The sequence below is a fragment of the Saccopteryx leptura genome, chromosome 5 (genome assembly GCF_036850995.1).
Source record: "Saccopteryx leptura isolate mSacLep1 chromosome 5, mSacLep1_pri_phased_curated, whole genome shotgun sequence".
Lineage (NCBI taxonomy): Eukaryota > Metazoa > Chordata > Mammalia > Chiroptera > Emballonuridae > Saccopteryx > Saccopteryx leptura.
The window spans coordinates 194,087,666-194,107,803 of NC_089507.1; the positions used below are offsets into that span (position 1 = coordinate 194,087,666).

Sequence of the window (20,138 nt, forward strand, 5' to 3'; positions counted from 1 at the left end):
TTAAAAGTAAATATGCACATACAATTTTTAAAAATCTTCATAACAACACTATCTAAAATTCAACAATAGTTGAGCCTGACTAATGGTGGCGTGTCAACCTGGGATGCTGAGGAGCCAAGTTCAAAACCGCCTGATCACAGGCTCCCCAGCTCAAGATGGGGTTGCCAGCATAAGCAGGGGATCATCGACATGATCTAAGGTCACTAGCGTGAGCCCAGAGATTGCTGGCTTGAAGCCCAGGGTCACTGTCTGGGCTTCAGCTCTCCCTCCACGCCCCATCAGGGCACATATAAGAAGCAATCAATAAACAACTGAAGTGCTGCAACGAGTTGATGATGCTTCTCATCATCTCTCTCCCTTCCTCTCGCTTAAAAAAATTAATTAAATTTAATAAAATAAAATTCAACAATAGTTGAAATAGTTCAACTGCCCCACAACCAAGGGGAGGAATGAGAGAGCCCCTCTCTTAGCTCTAGTTCTGTTTTATTCCCCCAAAATGGAAAAACAGAAAGGCATTTTCCAAAATAGGGTACCAGGTTGAACAATTCAATGTCTTTTTTCCATTTTGTCATTTCCACCCTGTCCACGTGTTAAGTTTATGATACTGTGGTTCTAAGTCTCGCAATGTTTTTAACTGATGTTTGTTTTCAGAACATGTATCTTAAATAAATGACACATGAACTTCATCAATACATTAAAAAAAATAACATCACCTGACCAGGTAGTGGTGCAGTGGATAGAGCGTCAGACTGCGATGTAGAAGACCCCAAGTTCAAGACCCTGAGGTCGCCAGCTTGAGCGCGGGCTCATCTGGTTTGAGCAAAAGCCCACCAATTTGAACCCAAGGTTGCTGGCTCGAGCAAGGGGTTACTCGGTCTGCTGAAGGCCCGCGGTCAAGGCACATATGAGAAAGCAATCAATGAACAACTAAGGTGTTGCAACGTGCAATGAAAAACTAATGATTGATGCTTCTCATCTCTCTCCGTTCCTGTCTGTCCCTGTTTATCCCTCTCTCTGACTCACTCTCTGAGTAAAAAATAAAATAAATAAATAACATCAAAAAATGAAAAATGGCCCTGGCTGGATAACTCAGTTGGTTAGAGCATCATCCTGAAGCACAGAGGTTGCCAGTACAATCCCTGGTCAGGGAACATATAGGAACAGATCAATGTTCCTATCTTACTCCTGGCTCTCTCCCTTCCTCTCTCTAAAATCAATAAAATAAACACTGAAAAGAGAAGAAACCAGAGTAAGCACATTTAAAAAGTACAACGGGGCCTGGCCAGTGGTGGCATGTTGGATAGAGCGGCAACCTGGGATGCTGAGGTCCCAGGTTTGAAATCCCGAGGTTGCTGGCTCAAGCACAAGCTCATCTGCTTGAGCACAGGCTCACCAGCTTGAGCATGGGGTTGCCGGCTTGAGCATGGGATCACAGACATGACTCCATGGTCACTGGCTTAAGCACAGGCTCATCTGCTTGAGCACAGAATTGTCAGCTTGAGCATGGGATCACAGACATGACTCCATGGTCGCTGGCTCAGCTGGAGCACCCCCCGCCATGTCAAGGCACGTATGAGAAGTGATCAAATGAAGTGCCGCCACTATGAGCTGATACTTCTCATCTTTCTCCCTTTCTCTCTCACTAAATATAATAAAAATAAAAAGTACAATGGGAAAAATATAGTAGTTCAGGAATGAATAAGGCAACAGAAATATGGCTGAACGTTCATTAAGACTTCTTTCTTTAAAATTGCTAAAGCTCACAATGAACTTAACCAAAAATCTACCTTGCATTGAATCGGGTTTAAGATAGCTTTTGAACATTACATTCAAAGTTAAACTCCATATCATACAATTACAAAAATATGTAAGTAGTACAGCCCATTTGACCTCCACTTCAAATTCCTACAGTGTGAACTGTATGCTCTTTATGTAGGTGACAATTTGCAGGAAGTAAGTCTGCTTACCTCGTGCTCCGAAAAAAGTGCTTTCAACTGTCCCTTGGACCAATAATCCAAAGCATATGCCAAAAGCCGCATGGCGATCGTATTAACTCTCAAGAAATTTCCAACAAATACCACCTGGTTAATATTCTGAGCACATCAAAAGAAGGCAATTAGTTTTCATCTCAATTTCTGTTCCCTTGTAACAGCTACCCAAACTGGAACCATGTACATAATTTTTAGCAGCAAATTGACTTCTGATTAAAGAAAAAAAAAAAGAAATGTGTATTTATTCCAATTGATCCAGGGCTACCTAATTTGATCCCTAGATGGACCCATTTCAAAGCATGCCAGATATATCACAGGAGAAACAGATTAGGAAACCATGTATTAAATATGACAAACAATAACTACTATTAAAGTTTTATAAAGATAAGTAAAAAAATAGAACCAATCCAAAGAAAATTGACAAAAATAGACAAATTATACAAGAAATTTACAGAAAAGAAATTCACTAGTGATCCAAAAAAAAAAGAGTAAAAATTTAGACCCTTTAAGTGTTAGCAAGACAACTAACTGAAATTCCACCCCCAATATTCGCCATGCCGTGGTAAAACTGACCCAGTCATTTACTGCTAACGATGCCCTTGTGCAAAGAAAGCACCTTGGAAATACCTATGAAGATTGGTCATGGTCATATTTTTGAAATGAGAACTCTCACTCCTGAGTAGGTCTGTTACCAAGAGTAAAATTCAACCAAGAAATAGCTTCATGTTTAAAATGCTTTATACCACAGAGCTGGCATTGGCAAGCAGCCAAATGCCCAGCTCTTTATGAATGACTTATGATATAAAAAGAAATCAAATATATAGCCATGAAATTTATATTTACGTAAAAAAATATAACATGGTATGTATACCAACTAAAATCTTAAATATATAAGCACAGGAAAGGGAACATGCAATAAAGAAAATAGTGTTAACTTACTCAAATGAAGAATTTTTTTTAATTATGTGGTGTTGTTACAGTATCTCTAATTAAAAACAAAACAATCCTTTTATATCTTTTAAGATTTCCTTTTTAAGCTACACATCTATCTTGCTTGTTTAAAAGAATAATTTTAAACAAAAAAATGTATGACTAGGGACGAGCTCTAAAGCTGCATCACAGGATGCCCAGGGGAAGGCCATTCTTGGTTCTTTCATAGCCCTGTACAATGCTGCTTGACCTGAATTCTACAAGGCAGCACTGTAAAGAAGCTGAAAGCACGAAGACAGCTCTCTGCGGCGGAGGGAGCAGGGGAGCACGGGCGCCGCTGCCCGCTCCGTCTTCTCCCAGCTTCAGTGACCCCCTCTGGATCCCTTCCCAGGAATCCTAGAGCTCCACACGAGCATGGAGTCTAGATCCAGCATCACTATCCGTCATCACCACCCAACAGTCCCCCATCGCCTGGAGTACTGGCTCCCCGCCTGCCTTCCTCTACTTTCTCCTCTACTTCTGTAGTAGCAGTGTTTATCTTCAGTAAGAAAAAAAAATCAAGATTAATCTATATGTGAAGAATTTTAACTGGGCCAATGAAACAAACTCCACCACAAATGACTACAATTAAGCCCCGTTCAGAGAAGACAGACACTGTGTACAAGGTGGGGCCCACTTGGGATGTTCTGTATTTTCCTCAGAGCAACTAGAGAAACTCGTGTCCCCTTACTTCATTAAGGGCACACATTCTTGCTATCGAGCCAATGTTGTTGGTGATGGTGATCAAAGTTGCTCTGGCGAGGTCCTCTTTACTGACAGCCTCTCGTTTCTCCTTGCTCATCATGTTTCCAAAGCTGTGATGGGGGAAAAAAAATATTCTTTTGATAAACCAAAGGCAACACAGCCCACCAGAACTTGAATGTTATTTTACTAAGATCAAAGTGACTTTTGGAGCAATGTTCAAATCTTTAGACTTTTCATTACAAAATAAAGGACAATCTGCTCAGAGAAATGCAGCTTCAAAGAGAACCTTCAAGCATTCTAAATGAGCAAATGGCTTTCCTTCTGGGTTCCACAGAAATATATCAAGATTTGATAGCAGATATTCACATGTTAAGATTTCATCCCATCCACTGTAAGGCACTACTGTTCCTGCACCAGGGAAAGTTCCAGAAAGACACCCCATTAGCAATTCCTTCCCCAATGCCCAGCAGTTCCACTCAGCTAAAGGATTAGATTCTCATCTGCTAACTGCTTTAACCCAGTAGAGCAAAGTGTAGACAGCCAAGTCCCAGAGTAAACTACATAAAGAGTTTCAGATTTCCCTAAGATCAAGAACTTCAAAAGTACAGACCTGCAGAATTGCTACATTAATAACTGCCCAGAAAACAAACCCATCCAATGAGAAAAGAAAGTTATTATCAATGAGCAAATACTGCAAACATAGAAAATGAAATCTATAGCATTTACAAAGTACCTAAAATTAGTAAGCAAGCATGGGTATATGGGTGCCTTTTCTATTATTAAAAACCATATGCCCAAACACACAAAAATTTTTTATTTCCAAACAATCCAAAAATAATAATTCCACTTAACAATAGCATCAAAGAAAATACTTAGAAATATATTTAACAAAAGAATAACACTTATACACTGAAAATTACAAAACACTAGTGAAAGAAAGTAAACATCTAAATATTTATACATAGAAAGACACGCCATCTTCTGGGATCAGAAGACTAGATGCTGTTAAAGCTGGCAATAATATCCAAAATCATCTACAGATTCAACACAATCCGTACCAAAATGCTAGTTGTCCTTTTTTGCAGAGATTTGGCAAGCTGATCTTAAAATTCATATAGAAAGTCAAAGGACACAGACAAGCCAAAACAATCTTAAAAAAGAACAGAGGGCCTTGGCTGGGTAATTCAGTTGGTTGAAGCATCGTCCAGACATGCCAAGGTTGAGGGTTCAATTCCCAGAGCACATACAAGAATCAACCAATGACAGCATGCACAGGTGGATCAGCAAATCAATTTTTCAACCTCTCTAAAAATCAATAAATTAAAAAAAAAGAAAGAAAGAAAAAGAGCAGTTGGAAGACTCACTTCCCAATTTTAAAACTTAATAGAGGGGTAGTCAACCTTTTTATACCTACCGCCCACTTGTGTATCTCTGTTAGTAAAATTTTCTAACCACCCACCGGTTCCACAGTTATAGTGATTTATAAAGTAGGGAAGTAACTTTGCTTTATAAAATTTATAAAGCAGAGTTACAGCAAGTTAAAGCATATAATAATAATAATTACTTACCAAGTACTTTATGTCAGATTTTCGCTAAGTTCGACAGAATAAATCTTTATAAAACAACTTACTATAGTTAAATCTATCTTTTTATTTATACTTTAGTTGCTCCGCTACCACCCACCGTGAAAGCTGGAACGCTCATTAGTGGGCAGTAGAGACCAGGTTGACTACCACTGACTTAATACAAAACTGCAGTAATCAAAGCACTGTGGTACTGGCATAATGATAATCATCAATGGAACAGACTGCATCCAAAACAAACCATTCATTTATGGTCACCATACACAGAAACTAACTCAGAATGGATCACAGACCTAAATATAAGAGCTAAAACTATAAAAATCTTTAAAGAAAAAACAGAAGTAAATCTTCATGTTCTTAAGTTAGGTGATCATTTCTTGTAAGTAACAACAAAAGAACAAGCACTGAAAGAATATAGAGAGGATGGACTTCATCTTATCTGTTTAGATTTAAAACTTCTTGCTGCAAAAAACACCATCAAGAAAGTAAAGGCAACCAACAGAATGGGAAAAAATATTTTCAAATTATGGATTTGATAAGGTACTTGTTTCCACAACATGTAAGAATTCTTACAACTCAATAATAAAGGACAAATAATACAACTTAAAAGAAAAAAAATAAGTAAAAGACTTGAACAGACATTTCTCCAAAGAAGAGAGACAAACAGACGTCAATAAGTACATGAAAAGATGTTCAACATCCTTAGTCATCCTTAGGGAAACGCAAATCAAAACCACAATGAGAGATGACTTTCCACCTAGTAAGGCAGTTAAAACCACAGAGATACACAATGAGATATGTTAGCAATGCCCTGGCCGGATGCTGGGTTGGTCAGAGCGCTATCCTGATACGCAAAGATTGTGGGTTTGGTCCCGAGTCAGGACATGTACAGGTACAGGTCAATGTTTCTGTCTCTCTCTCTCTCCCTTCCTCTGTCTAAAAAAAAAAAAAGAAATCAATAAATGAATTATAAAAATAAAAAAAAATTTTTAAAAAGAAAGTGTTAGCAAGGCCCTGGCTGGGTAGCTCAGGTCCCAACAAACCAAGGTTGTAGGTTCATTCCCTTAAATAAGTGAAACAACAAATCAATGTTTCCCCCATTTCTAAAATTAATAAAGAAATAAAAATGGGTGAACCTTGAAAACATTAACAAAATGAAAGAAGCCAGTCACAAAATCATGAATTGTAGGATACCATTTATATGAAGTGTCCAGAACAGGCAATTCTAGAGACAGAAAACAGATTAGTGTTTATCAGGGGACGGGGGGGGGGGGGGGGGGGGGGCTCGCGCGACAGCGACCACAGTTAATGAATACAAGGATGAAAAATGTTCTGAAATTAGATTATCGTTATGACTGCAAAAGCCTGTAAGCATCCAAGAAACCACTAAATTTGGACATGTTAAACAGGTGATTTTATAGTACATAAAGCTGTTTAAAAGGAAAAAATACACAATATTTAATATTTTATTTCTGTACTCTTAGAACACCCATGCCCTCTTACCTCGAAGCCACAGCCCAGCCTGGCAGTCCAAACCTCTCGTAGTCCCCTCCATAAATGTCTCGCACTAGTTTATCCACTTTGGTGCTATCTCCACGAGATGCCATTTCAAGAGCTTCTTCAAAAGTGGTACAGCCAGTGAGCAGACAGCAGAGACCAAAAAACGTTCCTCCCCCAAGACTGTGATTAAAAACAAACAACATAATATTATAAGTATTATAACATTTTTTCAAATAGGAAGGTAATATTTATGAACCCCAAACCATATTCACATACCAATGCCCTCTTGCCCTAACCCAATCATGCAGATGCCACCAGTAAGAAACAAGTCTGTGAAAAGATAAAAATAGGTCCCTAATAGATACCTTGAAGCTAAATACATTCATACATTCATATGCACCAACAAGCAACATGGCAAAACACAGGGCCCCTCTAAACCCTGTCTCCAGTTCAGTCTGAGCATCTGTTGACTTCGAGGAATCTCAAGTGCAAATCAGCCCAGTTAGGACCGTGCTGGCAACTCCTATGTCCCAAGTCATACTCACACAGGCACCTTCTCACCCTGACTCATCAGTCCCCAACCTCCAAGAACTCTCCCATAAATGTTTTCCCCTTACTCCTCTCATTCTTAAACTCAGATGTTTTTTAAAAACTTGTCTTAATTCCCAGCTCATTTTCATTCAAGTGATCACTGATCCTTAAATCAAAGTATATTCCTTTCTCATCTGTCACCTAATTCTCCCTTTTCAGACTAAACCCCCTAATCATTTTTCTATTGCTCAATAGCTCAACTTCTATATCTCACATCATCCTCGGCTATGCATCCACCCGCGTGTATGCCTATACAAAGCTAGGATCTTGCCTTGCCTTCTCATTATAGATGCTACCGAGCTGATTATTTTATGGCATATGCACACAATATACTAGTTGAAGGTAGGGACGAGAGTCTCAATGAGTCTATTAATGAGATATTTATACAGTAAGAAAACCTGGAGCAATACAGATTAAAGTAGGTCATGAAATCTGAATTTCAAAGAGAAACATTTGTTTGCATAATCCCAGAAAAAGTTTTATCTTTCACATCATTTTAACAGACTCTTAAAGGTTTACTTATATGTAATACCTGGGAGGGGGGATGCATTCAAGGCAACACTAGAATCTATGAAAACACAATAAATTAAAATCAATAAAAAATTTTAAAAATGGATAATTAAAAAATATATTTTATTATACAATTAAACTCATACCTTACGAGTTTAATTTGTTCTGTAACCGAGCTCATAAGTCAATCAGCTTGTATATCAAGCAGCCGAGGCTCCATTGGAGCAAAGATGGCCCGGGCACTGGGGATGGCTCCTTGGCCTCTGCCCCAGGCGCTAGAGTGGCTCTGGTTGCAACAGAGCAACGCCCTGGAGGGGCAGAGCATCGCCCCCTGGTGGGCAGAGCGTTGCCCGTGGTGGGCGTGCCGGGTGGATCCCGGTCGGGCTCATGTGGGAGTCTGTCTGTCTCTCCCCGTTTCCAGCTTCAGAAAAATACAAAACCCCCCCCCCAAAAAAACTAAAACTGCACTTTCTTTACTTAAAATGAAACCAGAGAAACTTAATTGCAAAAAAATGCACTTTAACTTTAAACTTAACCTAAGCTTAACACTATGTATTTTTCATTTAATCGTCACCTGTTTTTGCCTTTTGGGCTGCACTTTCGGCACTTTCACTTGTAGGACTTTTGAATAAAAATCTATCCAAAGAGGTTTGCTTTTGCCTGCCTTTTAAAATGTTGCAGAAATGTGACAAACAAGTGTTCACTGGTCTGACCAGGTGGTGGCGCAGTGGATGGAGCGTTGGACTGGGATGTGGAGGACCCAGGTTTGGGACCCCGAGGTCGCCAACTTAGGCGCAGGCTCATCTGGTTTGAGCAAAAGCTCACCAAGGTCGCTGGCTCAAGCAAGGGATTGCTCGGTCTGCTGAAGGCCCATGGTCAGGGCGCGTGTGGGAGAGCGGTCAATGAACAACTGAGGTGTTGCAACGAAAAACTGATGATTGATGCTTCCATTCCTGTCTGTCTGTCTGTCCCTATCTATCCCTCTCTCTGACGTTCTCTCTGTCTCTGTAAAAAAAAAAAAAAGTGTTCACTGAAGCACAACCAATTGAAACTTTTTCTGGTATTTCTTTTCAGTGAAAATTGAATGCTTCTCCCACATTGCCAGCATGTCTTTAATTTCACTTGTAGAAATCACTTCCTCCAACTCTACCTCCTCCTCACTACTAATCTCTTGCAGAAGCTCCGTATGTTGCATCATCTGTAACTCCTTCAACTCCTCAGTTGAGAGTTCCTCCTCATGTTCCTCAACGAGCTCATTTACGTCACCCTCATCTACCTCCAGACCCATCGACTTTCTGAGGGACACAATCTCCTCCAACGCTTCTACCTTGGTCTCCGTCTCTGGTTCGAATCCTTCGAAGTCCCTGTCTGCAACATCAGGCCATAACTTTTTCCATGCCGAGTTCAAGGTTCTTCTTGTAACCTCTTGCCATGCCAACTCAATAATGAGTCAACATATCACGATGTTGTAGTGATCGTTCCAAAACTCTCGAAGGGTTAGATTTGTACTCCCAGTCACCTCAAAGCAGCGGCGGAACAAGTGCTTTGTGTAAAGCTTTTTAAAGTTGGAAATGACCTGCTGATCCATAGGTTGTGAAATTGAGGTCGTGTTGGGTGGGAGGTAGAGGACTCTCATGAATTTGAACTCATTGAGAATGTAATCTTCAAAACCAGGTGGGTGGGCTGGAGCATTTTCAAGGATTAGTAATGCTTTCTATTTTTTTAAATTTTATTTTAAATTTTTTTTTTAATTTTTTTACAGAGACAGAGTCAGAGTGAGGGATAGACAGGGATAGACAGACAGGAACGGAAAGATGAGAAGCATTAATCATTAGTTTTTCATTGCACACTGCGACACCTTAGTTGTTCAATGATTGCTTTCTCATATGTGCCTTGACCATGGGCCTTCAGCAGACTGAGTAACCCCTTGCTTGAGCCAGCGACCTTGGGTCCAAGCTGGTGAATTTTTGCTCAAACCAGATGAGCCCACACTCAAGCTGGCGACCTTGGGGTCTCGAACCTGGGTCTTCCGCATCCCAGTCCAACACTCTATCCACTGCGCCACCACCTGGTCAGGCTAGTAATGCTTTCATTGGGAGTTTATTTTCTTGAAGATATTTCTTCACTGCAGGACCAAAGAGGAGACTTACCTATTCAATAAAAAACTGCCGCATAACCCATGCCCTAGCATTGGCGCGCCACATAACCTGCAGTTTTTCTTTAAGAATCTTGTGAGTCTTAAAGGCTCAAGGATTTTCAGAATGATACACTAGCAGTGGCTTTACTTTACAGTCACTGCTAGCATTTGCACACAATGCAAGGGTCAGACAGTCCTTCATGGGTTTCTGGCCCGGCAGCTGCTTCTCTGCAGTGATGAAAGTCCTCCAGGGCACTTTTTTCCAAAACAATCCAGTTTCGTCACAGTTGAACACTTGTTGGGGGCTGTAGCCTTCCTTTGCAATAAGCACAGCAAAATGTGCAGTGTACTCCTCAGCTGCCTTAACGTCAGCACTCGCAGGTTCACCATGCCTCACCACCGAGTGCATGCCAGATCTCTTCTTAAAATTTTCAAACCAGCCGTGACTTGCCTTAAATGTATCTTCTGCTGCCTCTTTTGAGGTTGATGGTTCGTTCTTCTTCAAGTCGCCGTAAATAATAACTGCCTTTTCGCATATTACAGTCTCCATCACTGTATCTCCTGCCAGCTCTTTCTCTTTCACCCACACCAGAAGCTTCTCCATTTCTTCATGGATATTTGTCCTTAACTGGGACAGAACTGTAGTTCCTTTTGCTGAATTTGTGCTTTTGATGGCATCCTTTTGTTTAAGGATGGTACAAATTGTAGATGTATTGCGGACGTACAGCCTTGCCAGTTTAATCACTCGTACACCACACTCATGTTTTTCTATCGACATCACTCTCTTCTTCTCACCACTGTCCTTTACAATCACTTTCTTCGGCCCCATGATAGCACACAAAAAAAGGTAGTAAAAAATGCAAAAATGATGCAAGAACGAGTACAGCACACAAGATTCAACTTGATTCTGCAGGTAACACGTGAGAAAGAACAAGATAATGGTGCTGTGCTGCCCATACTAAACCCATGAGCCAATGCGCCAACCAGCGGCAGCTTCCCGAATCACATATCTTGGAATTTTGCTTGGATCTCGAACAAAAATACGGATCGAGTCACAGCTCGTATCTTTAAAAAAAAAAAAAAAAAAATCCGTATGTTGGTCTGCTCGTATCTCAAGGTACCACTGTATATATATGTAATACCTAAAACTCAGTGTTAAGCCATATGATATCAAGAATATAAGAGACCTACCTGGTACCAGTGACCCGCTTGTAGTTATCTTTGGAATATACTGCTAAGATGCTAACCCCAGAGCCAATGTTCACCAGAAGAAGAGGATATGGGTTTTTCAAATCAAACGGTAACTTCTGACATTTTTCAGAATCAGCAGGGTTTTCAAAGTAATAGCACTGTGACCGTCCATTGAATCCAACTGAGTCAATGTACAAAATTCCTTTTACTAAGCAATCTAGTTCATCAAGTTTGCAAAGCTGAAGATCACCTATCTGTAATGAAATAAAATGTTTTCAGACTTTTTAACAAGCCAAACAGAAATAAAAATTCCATTAACTAAGGCATCCCATTTGTATCACACAAACCACAGAAGCACACTCAAGGGGGTATATTATTTGTGCATGCTTACAGAACAAATTTGGAGACAACAAGCAAGGATAGACTGGTAGGACAAACTCCTGCTCCCACAGTCCCAAATACACTCTACCTACAGACCACTCACTGCAGCAGCTGGAGAAATGCACCAATACCCAAGCAGCAAACAAGATGTCTGCTTACAGGATGAAGCAGGAACACAGCCTGGGCGACACCCCTATCAGAAAGCAGGCTCCAAGAAATCTAAGTAATGTGAGCACATGGTAACACATAGTGGGAGCTGCAAAGTTTAACACCTGCCTCCCAAAAGGCCATCTTCAAGGCTCTGGGACAGTAACAAAGTAGCCACACTTTATTATTAATAACCTAAAACCCAAAGGCTGCAAGTGGGCACTAAGAAGGTAAAAATTTTCCACTATCTAAACAACTTACAGCCTCTGGAGGACAGTGAGATTTTAGCAGAATCAGAATTTAAAAATTATCAACTTAACTTCACTTAAATAAATTATTATTTATATTATGAGACACTATACAGAGGATCTTCATTCAATCAAGAATTGAAGTGGGAACAACTCCAAGGCATGCTGTTAGTCAAAAAAGCAAGCTGAGAAGCATTATATAATAATATACATAATAGGCCTATCTTTAAAACTATGTTTAGCCTGACCAGGTGGTGGCGCAGTGGATAGAGCGTCAGACTGGGATGCCGAGGACCCAGGTTCGAGACCCCGAGGTTGCCAGCTTCAGCGCAGGCTCATCTGGTTTGAGCAAAAGCTCACCAGCTTGGACCCAAGGTACTGGCGAGCAAGGGGTTATTTAGTCTGCTGAAGGCCTGCAGTCGGGGCACATATGAGAAAGTAATCAATGAACAACTAAAGTGTCACAATGTGCAACAAAAAACTGATGACTGATGCTTCTCATCTCTCTGTTCCTGTCTGCCTGTCCCTGTCTATCCCTCTCTCTGACTCTGTCTCTGTAAAACAAACAAAAACAAAAACCAAAACAAACAAAAATTATGTTTAGCTTGACCGGGCGGTGGCGCAGTGGATAGAGCATCACACTGGGATGTGGAGGACCCAAGTTCGAGACCCAGAGGTCGCCAGCTTGAGCACGGGCTCATCTGGTTTGAGCAAGGGATCACTTGCTCTACTGTAGGCCCCCTCCCCGCCGTCAAGGCAAATATGAGAAAGCAATCAACGAACAACTAAAGTACCACAATGAAAAATTGATGCTTCTCATTTCTCTCCATTCCTATCGGTCCCTCTCTCTGACTCTCTCTGTCACAAAATAAATAAAATTTTAAAAAAAACTGTTTATATGTCTGCGTCACAGTCATGCAAAGATATATAACTTTAAACAGAGGAGACACTGAAGACATGATATAAAGAAACTTCCACGTTTTACTGTGAACTTCTAACCCATCTGACCGCTACAAGCATACATACTTAATATTGTATATGTGACAAATGTAAATATGCAACCCCTAAAGCACCTGTTTCCCTTGACAACCAACCCTGCAAGTTCTCCCCCTTGTTTGATTACATTTATGTGCAATTTATTCTGATCCACAGTGGAGATGGAAGAGGTAACTTCATCTTAATCCTTAATCCCTAGTTAAAAGAGTCTGACCAGTGGTGGCACAATGGATAAAACGCTGACCCGGGATGCTCAAGGCCCAGGTTCAAAACCCCGAGGTCACCAGCTTGAGCGCAGGCTCATGAGCTCAAGCATGGATCACAAACATGATCCCAAGGTTGCCGACTTGAGCAAGTAGTCACTGACTCACCTTGAGCCCCTGGGTCAAGGCACATATGAGAAGCAAATCATTGAAACTAAAAAGTGCCACAACTATGAGATGATGTTTCTCATCTCCCTTCCTACCTCTCTCAAAAAAACAACAAATTAAGTTACTCATCGACTGAACCCAAACCCTTGCATTGTTCATCACTGTCCTTATTTCATCTGATCGAGCCCTCCCTGCCAAGACAAATTTAAATGCAGCAAAAAGAAAAAAAGAATCCAAAAATATAGAGAGGAAATATAAGAAGCCTCTGGGACAACTTAAGGTGCACCGACATTTGTATCATGGGGGTGCCAGAAGGAGAGCAAGAACTTGAAAACCTACGCAAAAAAAAAAAAAAAAATTATGACAGAAAACTTCCCTAACCTGGTGAAGGAAATAGATATGCAAGACCAGGAAGGCAGAGAGTCCCAAACAAGATGAACCCAAGACGCCTGCACCAAGATACATCATAAGCAAAATGCAAAAGTTTCAAGACAAAGAGAATCTTAAAAGCAGCAAGAGAAAAGCAGTTAGTTACCTTAAAGGAGCTTCCATAAGGCTGTCAGCTGATTTCTCAACAGATACTCTGCAGGCCAGAAAGGACTGGCAAGAAATATTCCAAATGATGAAAAGCAAAGATCTACCACCAAGATTACTCTACTCAGCAAAGCTATCATTTAGAAACAAAGAACAGAGAGCATATAAAGAGCTTCAAAGACAAGAAAAAGCACAAGTTCATCACCACCAAACTAAGTACTACAAGAAATGTTAAAGGATCTTCTTTAAGAAAAAAAAATAAAGATAAAAAATATGAACAAAAAAAATATGAACAATAAAATGGCAGTAATTATCAACAACTGATTCTTAAAAATAAAATAAGGTGTGGCCAGTTGGCTCAGAGGTAGAGCGTCAGCCCAGTGTGTGGACATCCCAGATTTAATTCCCAGTCAGGGCAAACAAAAGTGCCCATCTGCTTCTCTATCCCTCCCCCTCCTCTCTTCCCCCTCCTGCAGCCATGGCTCAAAGGAGTGAGTTGGCCCTGCATGCTGAGGATGGCTCCCGGGCTCCGCCTCAGGTGCTAAGAAGAGCTCGGCTGCTGAGGAACAGAGCAATGCCCCAGATGTGAACATCACCCCCTAGTGGGCTTGCCAGGTGGATCCCAGTGGGGGCACACGCAGGAGTCTGTCTCTACCTCCCCTCCTCTCACTGAAAAAAACAAATTAAATAAACAAGAAAAGAAATAGACTCACAGATACAGAGAACACTTTGTTGCCAGATGGAAGCAGGGTAAGGGGATGAGTGAAAAAAGTGAAGGGATTAAGTACAAAACGGTGGTTAGAGGCCCTGGCCGGTTGGCTCAGCGGTAGAGCGTCGGCCTGACATGCAGGGGACCCGGGTTCGATTCCCGGCCAGCGCACATAGAAGCGCCCATTTGCTTCTCCACCCCCCCCCCTCCTCTCTGTCTCTCTCTTCCCCTCCCGCAGCTCCATTGGAGCAAAGATGGCCCGGGCACTGGGGATGGCTCCTTGGCCTCTGCCCCAGGCACTAGAGTGGCTCTGGTCACGGCAGAGCCACGCCCCGGAGGGGCAGAGCATCACCCCCTGGTGGGCAGAGCATCGCCCCTGGTGGGCGTGCCGGGTGGATCCCGGTCGGGCACATGCGGGAGTCTGTCTGACTGTCTCTCCCCGTTTCCAGCTTCAGAAAAATACAACAAACAAACAAACAAAAAAACGGTGGTTAGAGTGGACATGGAGATGTAAAGTATATAGCACAAGAAATAGCATCAATAATACACTAATATATATATATATGGTGCCAGGTGGGTGCAAGATCATTCAGTATGATCACTGAGTAAGTGTAATGTCTAATCACTGGGGTGTACATCTGAAACTAATATAATAAGGTATGTCAACTGTCATGGAAAAATTAAAAATGATTTAAAATTAAAATACTATATATTTCACTGCAGCTTTATTAAATATTAGTCATTCCTAATGTACAAACAGGATTTGATAAGCATTTCATTTTCAGTTTTCAAGGCTAGCACTGGTTCATACAAATGAGAAACCCAAAAGGCCTACGCAATTTCTATATAAAATCTAAAATCCACTGTGCACCCTTGTCCTTGCATTTACCACACAACGCTGAATCTCTAGTAACAGCCTGAATGATTTCCTAACAGGATCCAAAGGGCATCTCTCTGCAGGGTCCTGGAAATAGAGAGGTTTCTCCCTTACCCATCAGTTATAGTCCAGAGTCCACTATGATCCTTCTACCTTCCCCTACTCAAAGATGAAAAAGAAACCACTGAAAACCAACCACCAAGGGAAATTCAAACAAAGAATATAAAACCTTGTTTAAAAATTCATTTTATTTATTTATTTTTTTTTTCATTTTTCTGAAGCTGGAAACAGGGAGAGACAGTCAGACAGACTCCCGCATGCGCCCGACCGGGATCCACCCGGCACGCCCACCAGGGGCGACGCTCTGCCCACCAGGGGGCGATGCTCTGCCCATCCTGGGCGTCGCCATGTTGTGACCAGAGCCACTCTAGCGCCTGAGGCAGAGGCCACAGAGCCATCCCCAGCGCCCGGGCCATCTTTGCTCCAATGGAGCCTTGGCTGCGGGAGGGGAAGAGAGAGACAGAGAGGAAAGTGTGGCGGAGGGGTGGAGAAGCAAATGGGCGCTTCTCCTATGTGCCCTGGCCGGGAATCGAACCCGGGTCCTCCGCACGCTAGGCCGACGCTCTACCGCTGAGCCAACCGGCCAGGGCTTGACTCAAGAAAATTCAAGTTTGATTCGAGATGGGAATCATTCCACCACTTGCTACTGGTTTTTTGTTTTTTTAATTTTTATTTATTTATTTTTTACAGAGACCGTGAGTCAGAGAGAGGGATAGACAGGGACAGACAGGAACGGAGAGAGATGAGAAGCATCAATCATTAGTTTTTCGTTGCGCGTTGTAATACCTTAGTTGATCAATGATTGCTTTCTGATATGTACCTTGACCGCGGGCCTTCAGCAGACCGAGTAACCCCTTGCTGGAGCCAGTGACCATTGGTTTAAGCTGGTGGGCTTCTGCTCAAACCAGATGAGCCCATGCTCAAGCTGGCGACCTCGGGGTCTCGAACCTGGGTCCTCTGCATCCCAGTCCGATGCTCTATCCACTGCACCACCACCTGGTCAGGCTGGCATTATTTTTAACAATCAGATTACCATAAATTGAATATAAGCTAAAAAAAAAATGCATACTGTGAGAAAATCCTGCTCAAATTTGTACGCTCCACCTCCAGTGGCACAAAAGACAGTGTGGAGACTCGAGAAGTTTTTATCTCTGCCCATCTGAATAAAAGCAGGCATATCATGAGTGGGAAAGCGTATAAAGTGCAGATTGCCTTTGCGTCCACACAGAGTCAGGTCCTTCAGCTCCAGGTGCACGTCCCGAATACCCGTGGACCCATAAGCCACATTGGAGGTCAGGTACTTCCGAATGCTTTTAAGACTTTCCACTTCTTCCTCTTCTTCTTCAGCAGTGATGTCTTTGGGTTCAAAATAAACCAGCTTGACTAGGGTTCCACCAATATCCAAGCCAAACCATGGAAAAACTGAATGGGGAAGAAATAAAAAGTCAGAATAGCTTTTTCATGAAAACTAAATTTACACTTAGTAGATCAGAAACTTATTTCATACCCTGAGGTTTCCTAGGAGTATATAATCAAAAAGATCTGGGTGAAAAGAATTACAATTCTATCTGATTTGGCAGCACACTTTATTTACTTTTTTTGGAGACAGAGACAGATAGGAAGGGAGAGAGATGAGAAACATCAACTCATAATTGTGGCACTTTCAGTTGTTCATTGATTGCTTCTCATATTGCATTGCCTTGACTGGTGGGCTCCAGCTGAGCCAGTGACCCCTTGCTCTAGCCAGCAACCCTTGGGTTCAAGGCAGCAAACCTGTGCTCAAGCTGGTGAGCCTGCGCTCAAGCCAGTGACCTCAGGGTTTCAAACTTGGGACCACTGCATCCCAGGTTGATGCTCTATGCCAGGGGTCGAAACCTATGGCTCACAAGGCAGATGTGGCTCTTTTGATGGCTGCATCTGGCTCGCAGACAAATCTTTAACAAAAAAAATAACAACGTTAAAAATATAAAATATTCTCATGTATTACAATCCATTCATTTCCTACCACTCATGTTCATGGTTGCAGATGGCTGGAGCCAATCACACCTGTCCTCTGGGACAACACCAAATTTTTATTGGATAATGTATAATGTACACAGGTCGTTGTATGGCTCTCACGGAATTACATTTTAAAATATGTGGCATTCATGGCTCTCTCAGCCAAAAAGGTTACCGACCCCTGCTCTATGCACTGTGCCACCACTAGGCTGGAAGAATAACTTTTTGTAAAAATTATAAACAAAACATTATCAGACTGTCAAGCCAACCCAGCTCTTATACAGACAAGCCCAAACTGCCCTATGAAATATTAAAAACAACAAAATGGCCTGATGGGTAGTGGCACAGTGGATAGAACATCAACCCAGGATGCTGAGGTTCCTGGTTTGAAAAGGTTGCCAGCTTGAGCACAGGATTACTGTCATGATCCCAAGGTCACTGGCTTGAGTCCAAAGGATGCTGGCATGCAGCCCAAGGCCACTGGTTGAACAAGGGGTGACTGGCTTGCCTTGAACTCCCTGGGTCAAAGGCATGTACGAGAAGCAATCACCAAACAACTACAGGTTGATGCTTCTCATCTCTATCCTCCCTCTCTCTCTCTCTATCCTGTCTCTCTCTCTCTCTCTCAAATTAATTGTTAAAAAAATGACTACCTATGAACCTCAACTCTGAAAACAAAAAAAGATTGAGTATGAAAATCTCCATCCTTCCCCTTGGCTTACATATGAAATGCTAGAAGTTTTCAGAGCTCTGGTTTACTACTCAGACTAGGGGTAGAGGAAACCCTCTACCTCCCAACCCTATGTAACATGCAAGATTCAGTGTTCAATTTCTCTCAAAACCTAATGTTCTTTATTTTCTTTTAATATATGAAAGGCAGGAGGCAGACACAGGCTCCTATATCATGCACCCCGACGGAGATCCACCGGCAAGCTCACTAAGGGGCGATGCTCTGCCCATCTGGGGCATTGCTCGGCTGCAAGCGGAGCCATTCTAGCACCTGAGGTGGAGGCCATGGAGCTGTCCTCAGCGCCGGGGCCAACTTGTGGAGCCTTGGCTGCGGGAGGGAAAGAGAGAGACAGAGAGGAAGGGGGGGGGGAGAAGCAGATGGGCGCTTCTCCTGTGTGCCCTGGATGGAAATTGAACCTGGGACTTCCACACACTGGGCTGATGCTCTACCGCTGAGCCAACTAGCCAGGGCCCTGATGTTTTTAAAAAAAGATTTCAACAGACTTCAATGCAACAGATGTTTCAAAGCTAGTATCTGTTACCAAAAACCCCCCCAAAATGGCTTTAAGAGATTAGATAAAGTCTGACCAGGAGGTGGCACAGTGGATAAGAGCATCTGACTGGGACGTGGAGGACCCAGGCTCAAAACCCCGTTTGCCAGCTTGAGCGCAGGTTCATCTGGTTTGAGCAAAGCTCACCAGCTTGACCAAGGGGTCACCCGGTCTGCTGTACCCCCCAGTCAAGGCACATATGAGAAGGCAATCAATGAACAACTAAGGTGTCGCAATGAAGAACTGATGCTTCTTATCTCTCTCCCTTCCTGTCTGTCCCTATCTGTCCCTCTCTGTCTCTGTGTCACACACACACACACACACACACACACACACACACACACGAGATTAGTAAAGATGGACTGCAGATATACCTGCCTTCCCTTCCCACTTTAAATCCCAGAAATGACTAAAGATATAGATTTATTGATATATTATTTTCTAAAATAATTCTGTAAACAAGAAGTGATACTACCCAAACTAGGCTGCTGAAGGTAGTTAACTGTCCAGAAACCTCAAAAAAGGAATACTATACTAATTGGGAACAGTTACAGGGATGGGGGAAGCATGGGGTATTCCATCCAGACTATATGGGGAGACAGGAACTCTGGTGTCATGGGTGATCTGGTGGGGATACTGGCACAACTGGACAGGTCAGCTCCTTCCCTCTCCTGAGAACCACTCCCCACTTGCTCCAGACAACAGAGGCAGTTTTCAATGAACACAGGCACTTGAGCCCAAGATGCAGATGGCACCCAAGTAGCTGCTTTTACCCAGAAGATATAGGTATCCAATTCTGGCTATATATCCCATCTCTCCCCTACAATACAACCTGACAGACTGGTAAACAGACACTGCATCACTGACAGGAAAATAGCAATCCTCCAACCAGAGATGACCACTTGACAAAAGAAAAGCACCAAAAGGGAAATCAACACCACAAAAACAGGAAGCTAAAAATATGAAGAATGAGTTGCAGGAACAAACAGGAAACTTAATCATAAACATCTCAGAGGTAAAATGAGTTCTTATCCACAAAATATGAACAAACTACCATTTAAAAAATAAGAAATTAAGAAATGATTGGTTGCCAGCTGTGGTTATGGCTGCAAGAATCTACACATGTGATAAAATTATACAGAACTTAAGTCACATACACAAAGGTTATGTAAAACTAGTGAAATCTAATGTCTGTGAACTGTATCAACGTTAATTTGCTAGAGGGGAGAGGGATTTTAAAAATAGGACAAACTGGCCCTGGCCGGTTGGCTCAGCGGTAGAGCGTCAGCCTGGCGTGCGGGGGACCCGGGTTCAATTCCCGGCCAGGGCACATAGGAGAAGCGCCCATCTGCTTCTCCAC

General features: G+C 42.2%; 1 protein-coding gene across 4 annotated transcripts in view; it reads right to left on the reverse strand.

Moving 5' to 3' along the window:
• The window catches only part of PANK2 (pantothenate kinase 2), a 42,836-nt gene that overhangs the window by 5,360 nt on the left and 17,338 nt on the right, over positions 1–20,138 (reverse strand). For 2 of the 4 annotated variants that reach the window (XM_066387311.1, XM_066387309.1), the window contains exons 2-6: positions 16,570–16,922; positions 11,178–11,431; positions 6,752–6,928; positions 3,652–3,775; positions 1,968–2,093 (exon numbers count right to left, since the gene is read on the reverse strand). In XM_066387311.1, coding sequence (XP_066243408.1) covers positions 1,968–2,093; positions 3,652–3,775; positions 6,752–6,928; positions 11,178–11,431; positions 16,570–16,922 — 1,034 coding nt within the window. The remainder of the gene's footprint in view (positions 1–1,967; positions 2,094–3,651; positions 3,776–6,751; positions 6,929–11,177; positions 11,432–16,569; positions 16,923–20,138) is intronic. The other 2 variants (XM_066387312.1, XM_066387313.1) reach the window with 2 other exon arrangements.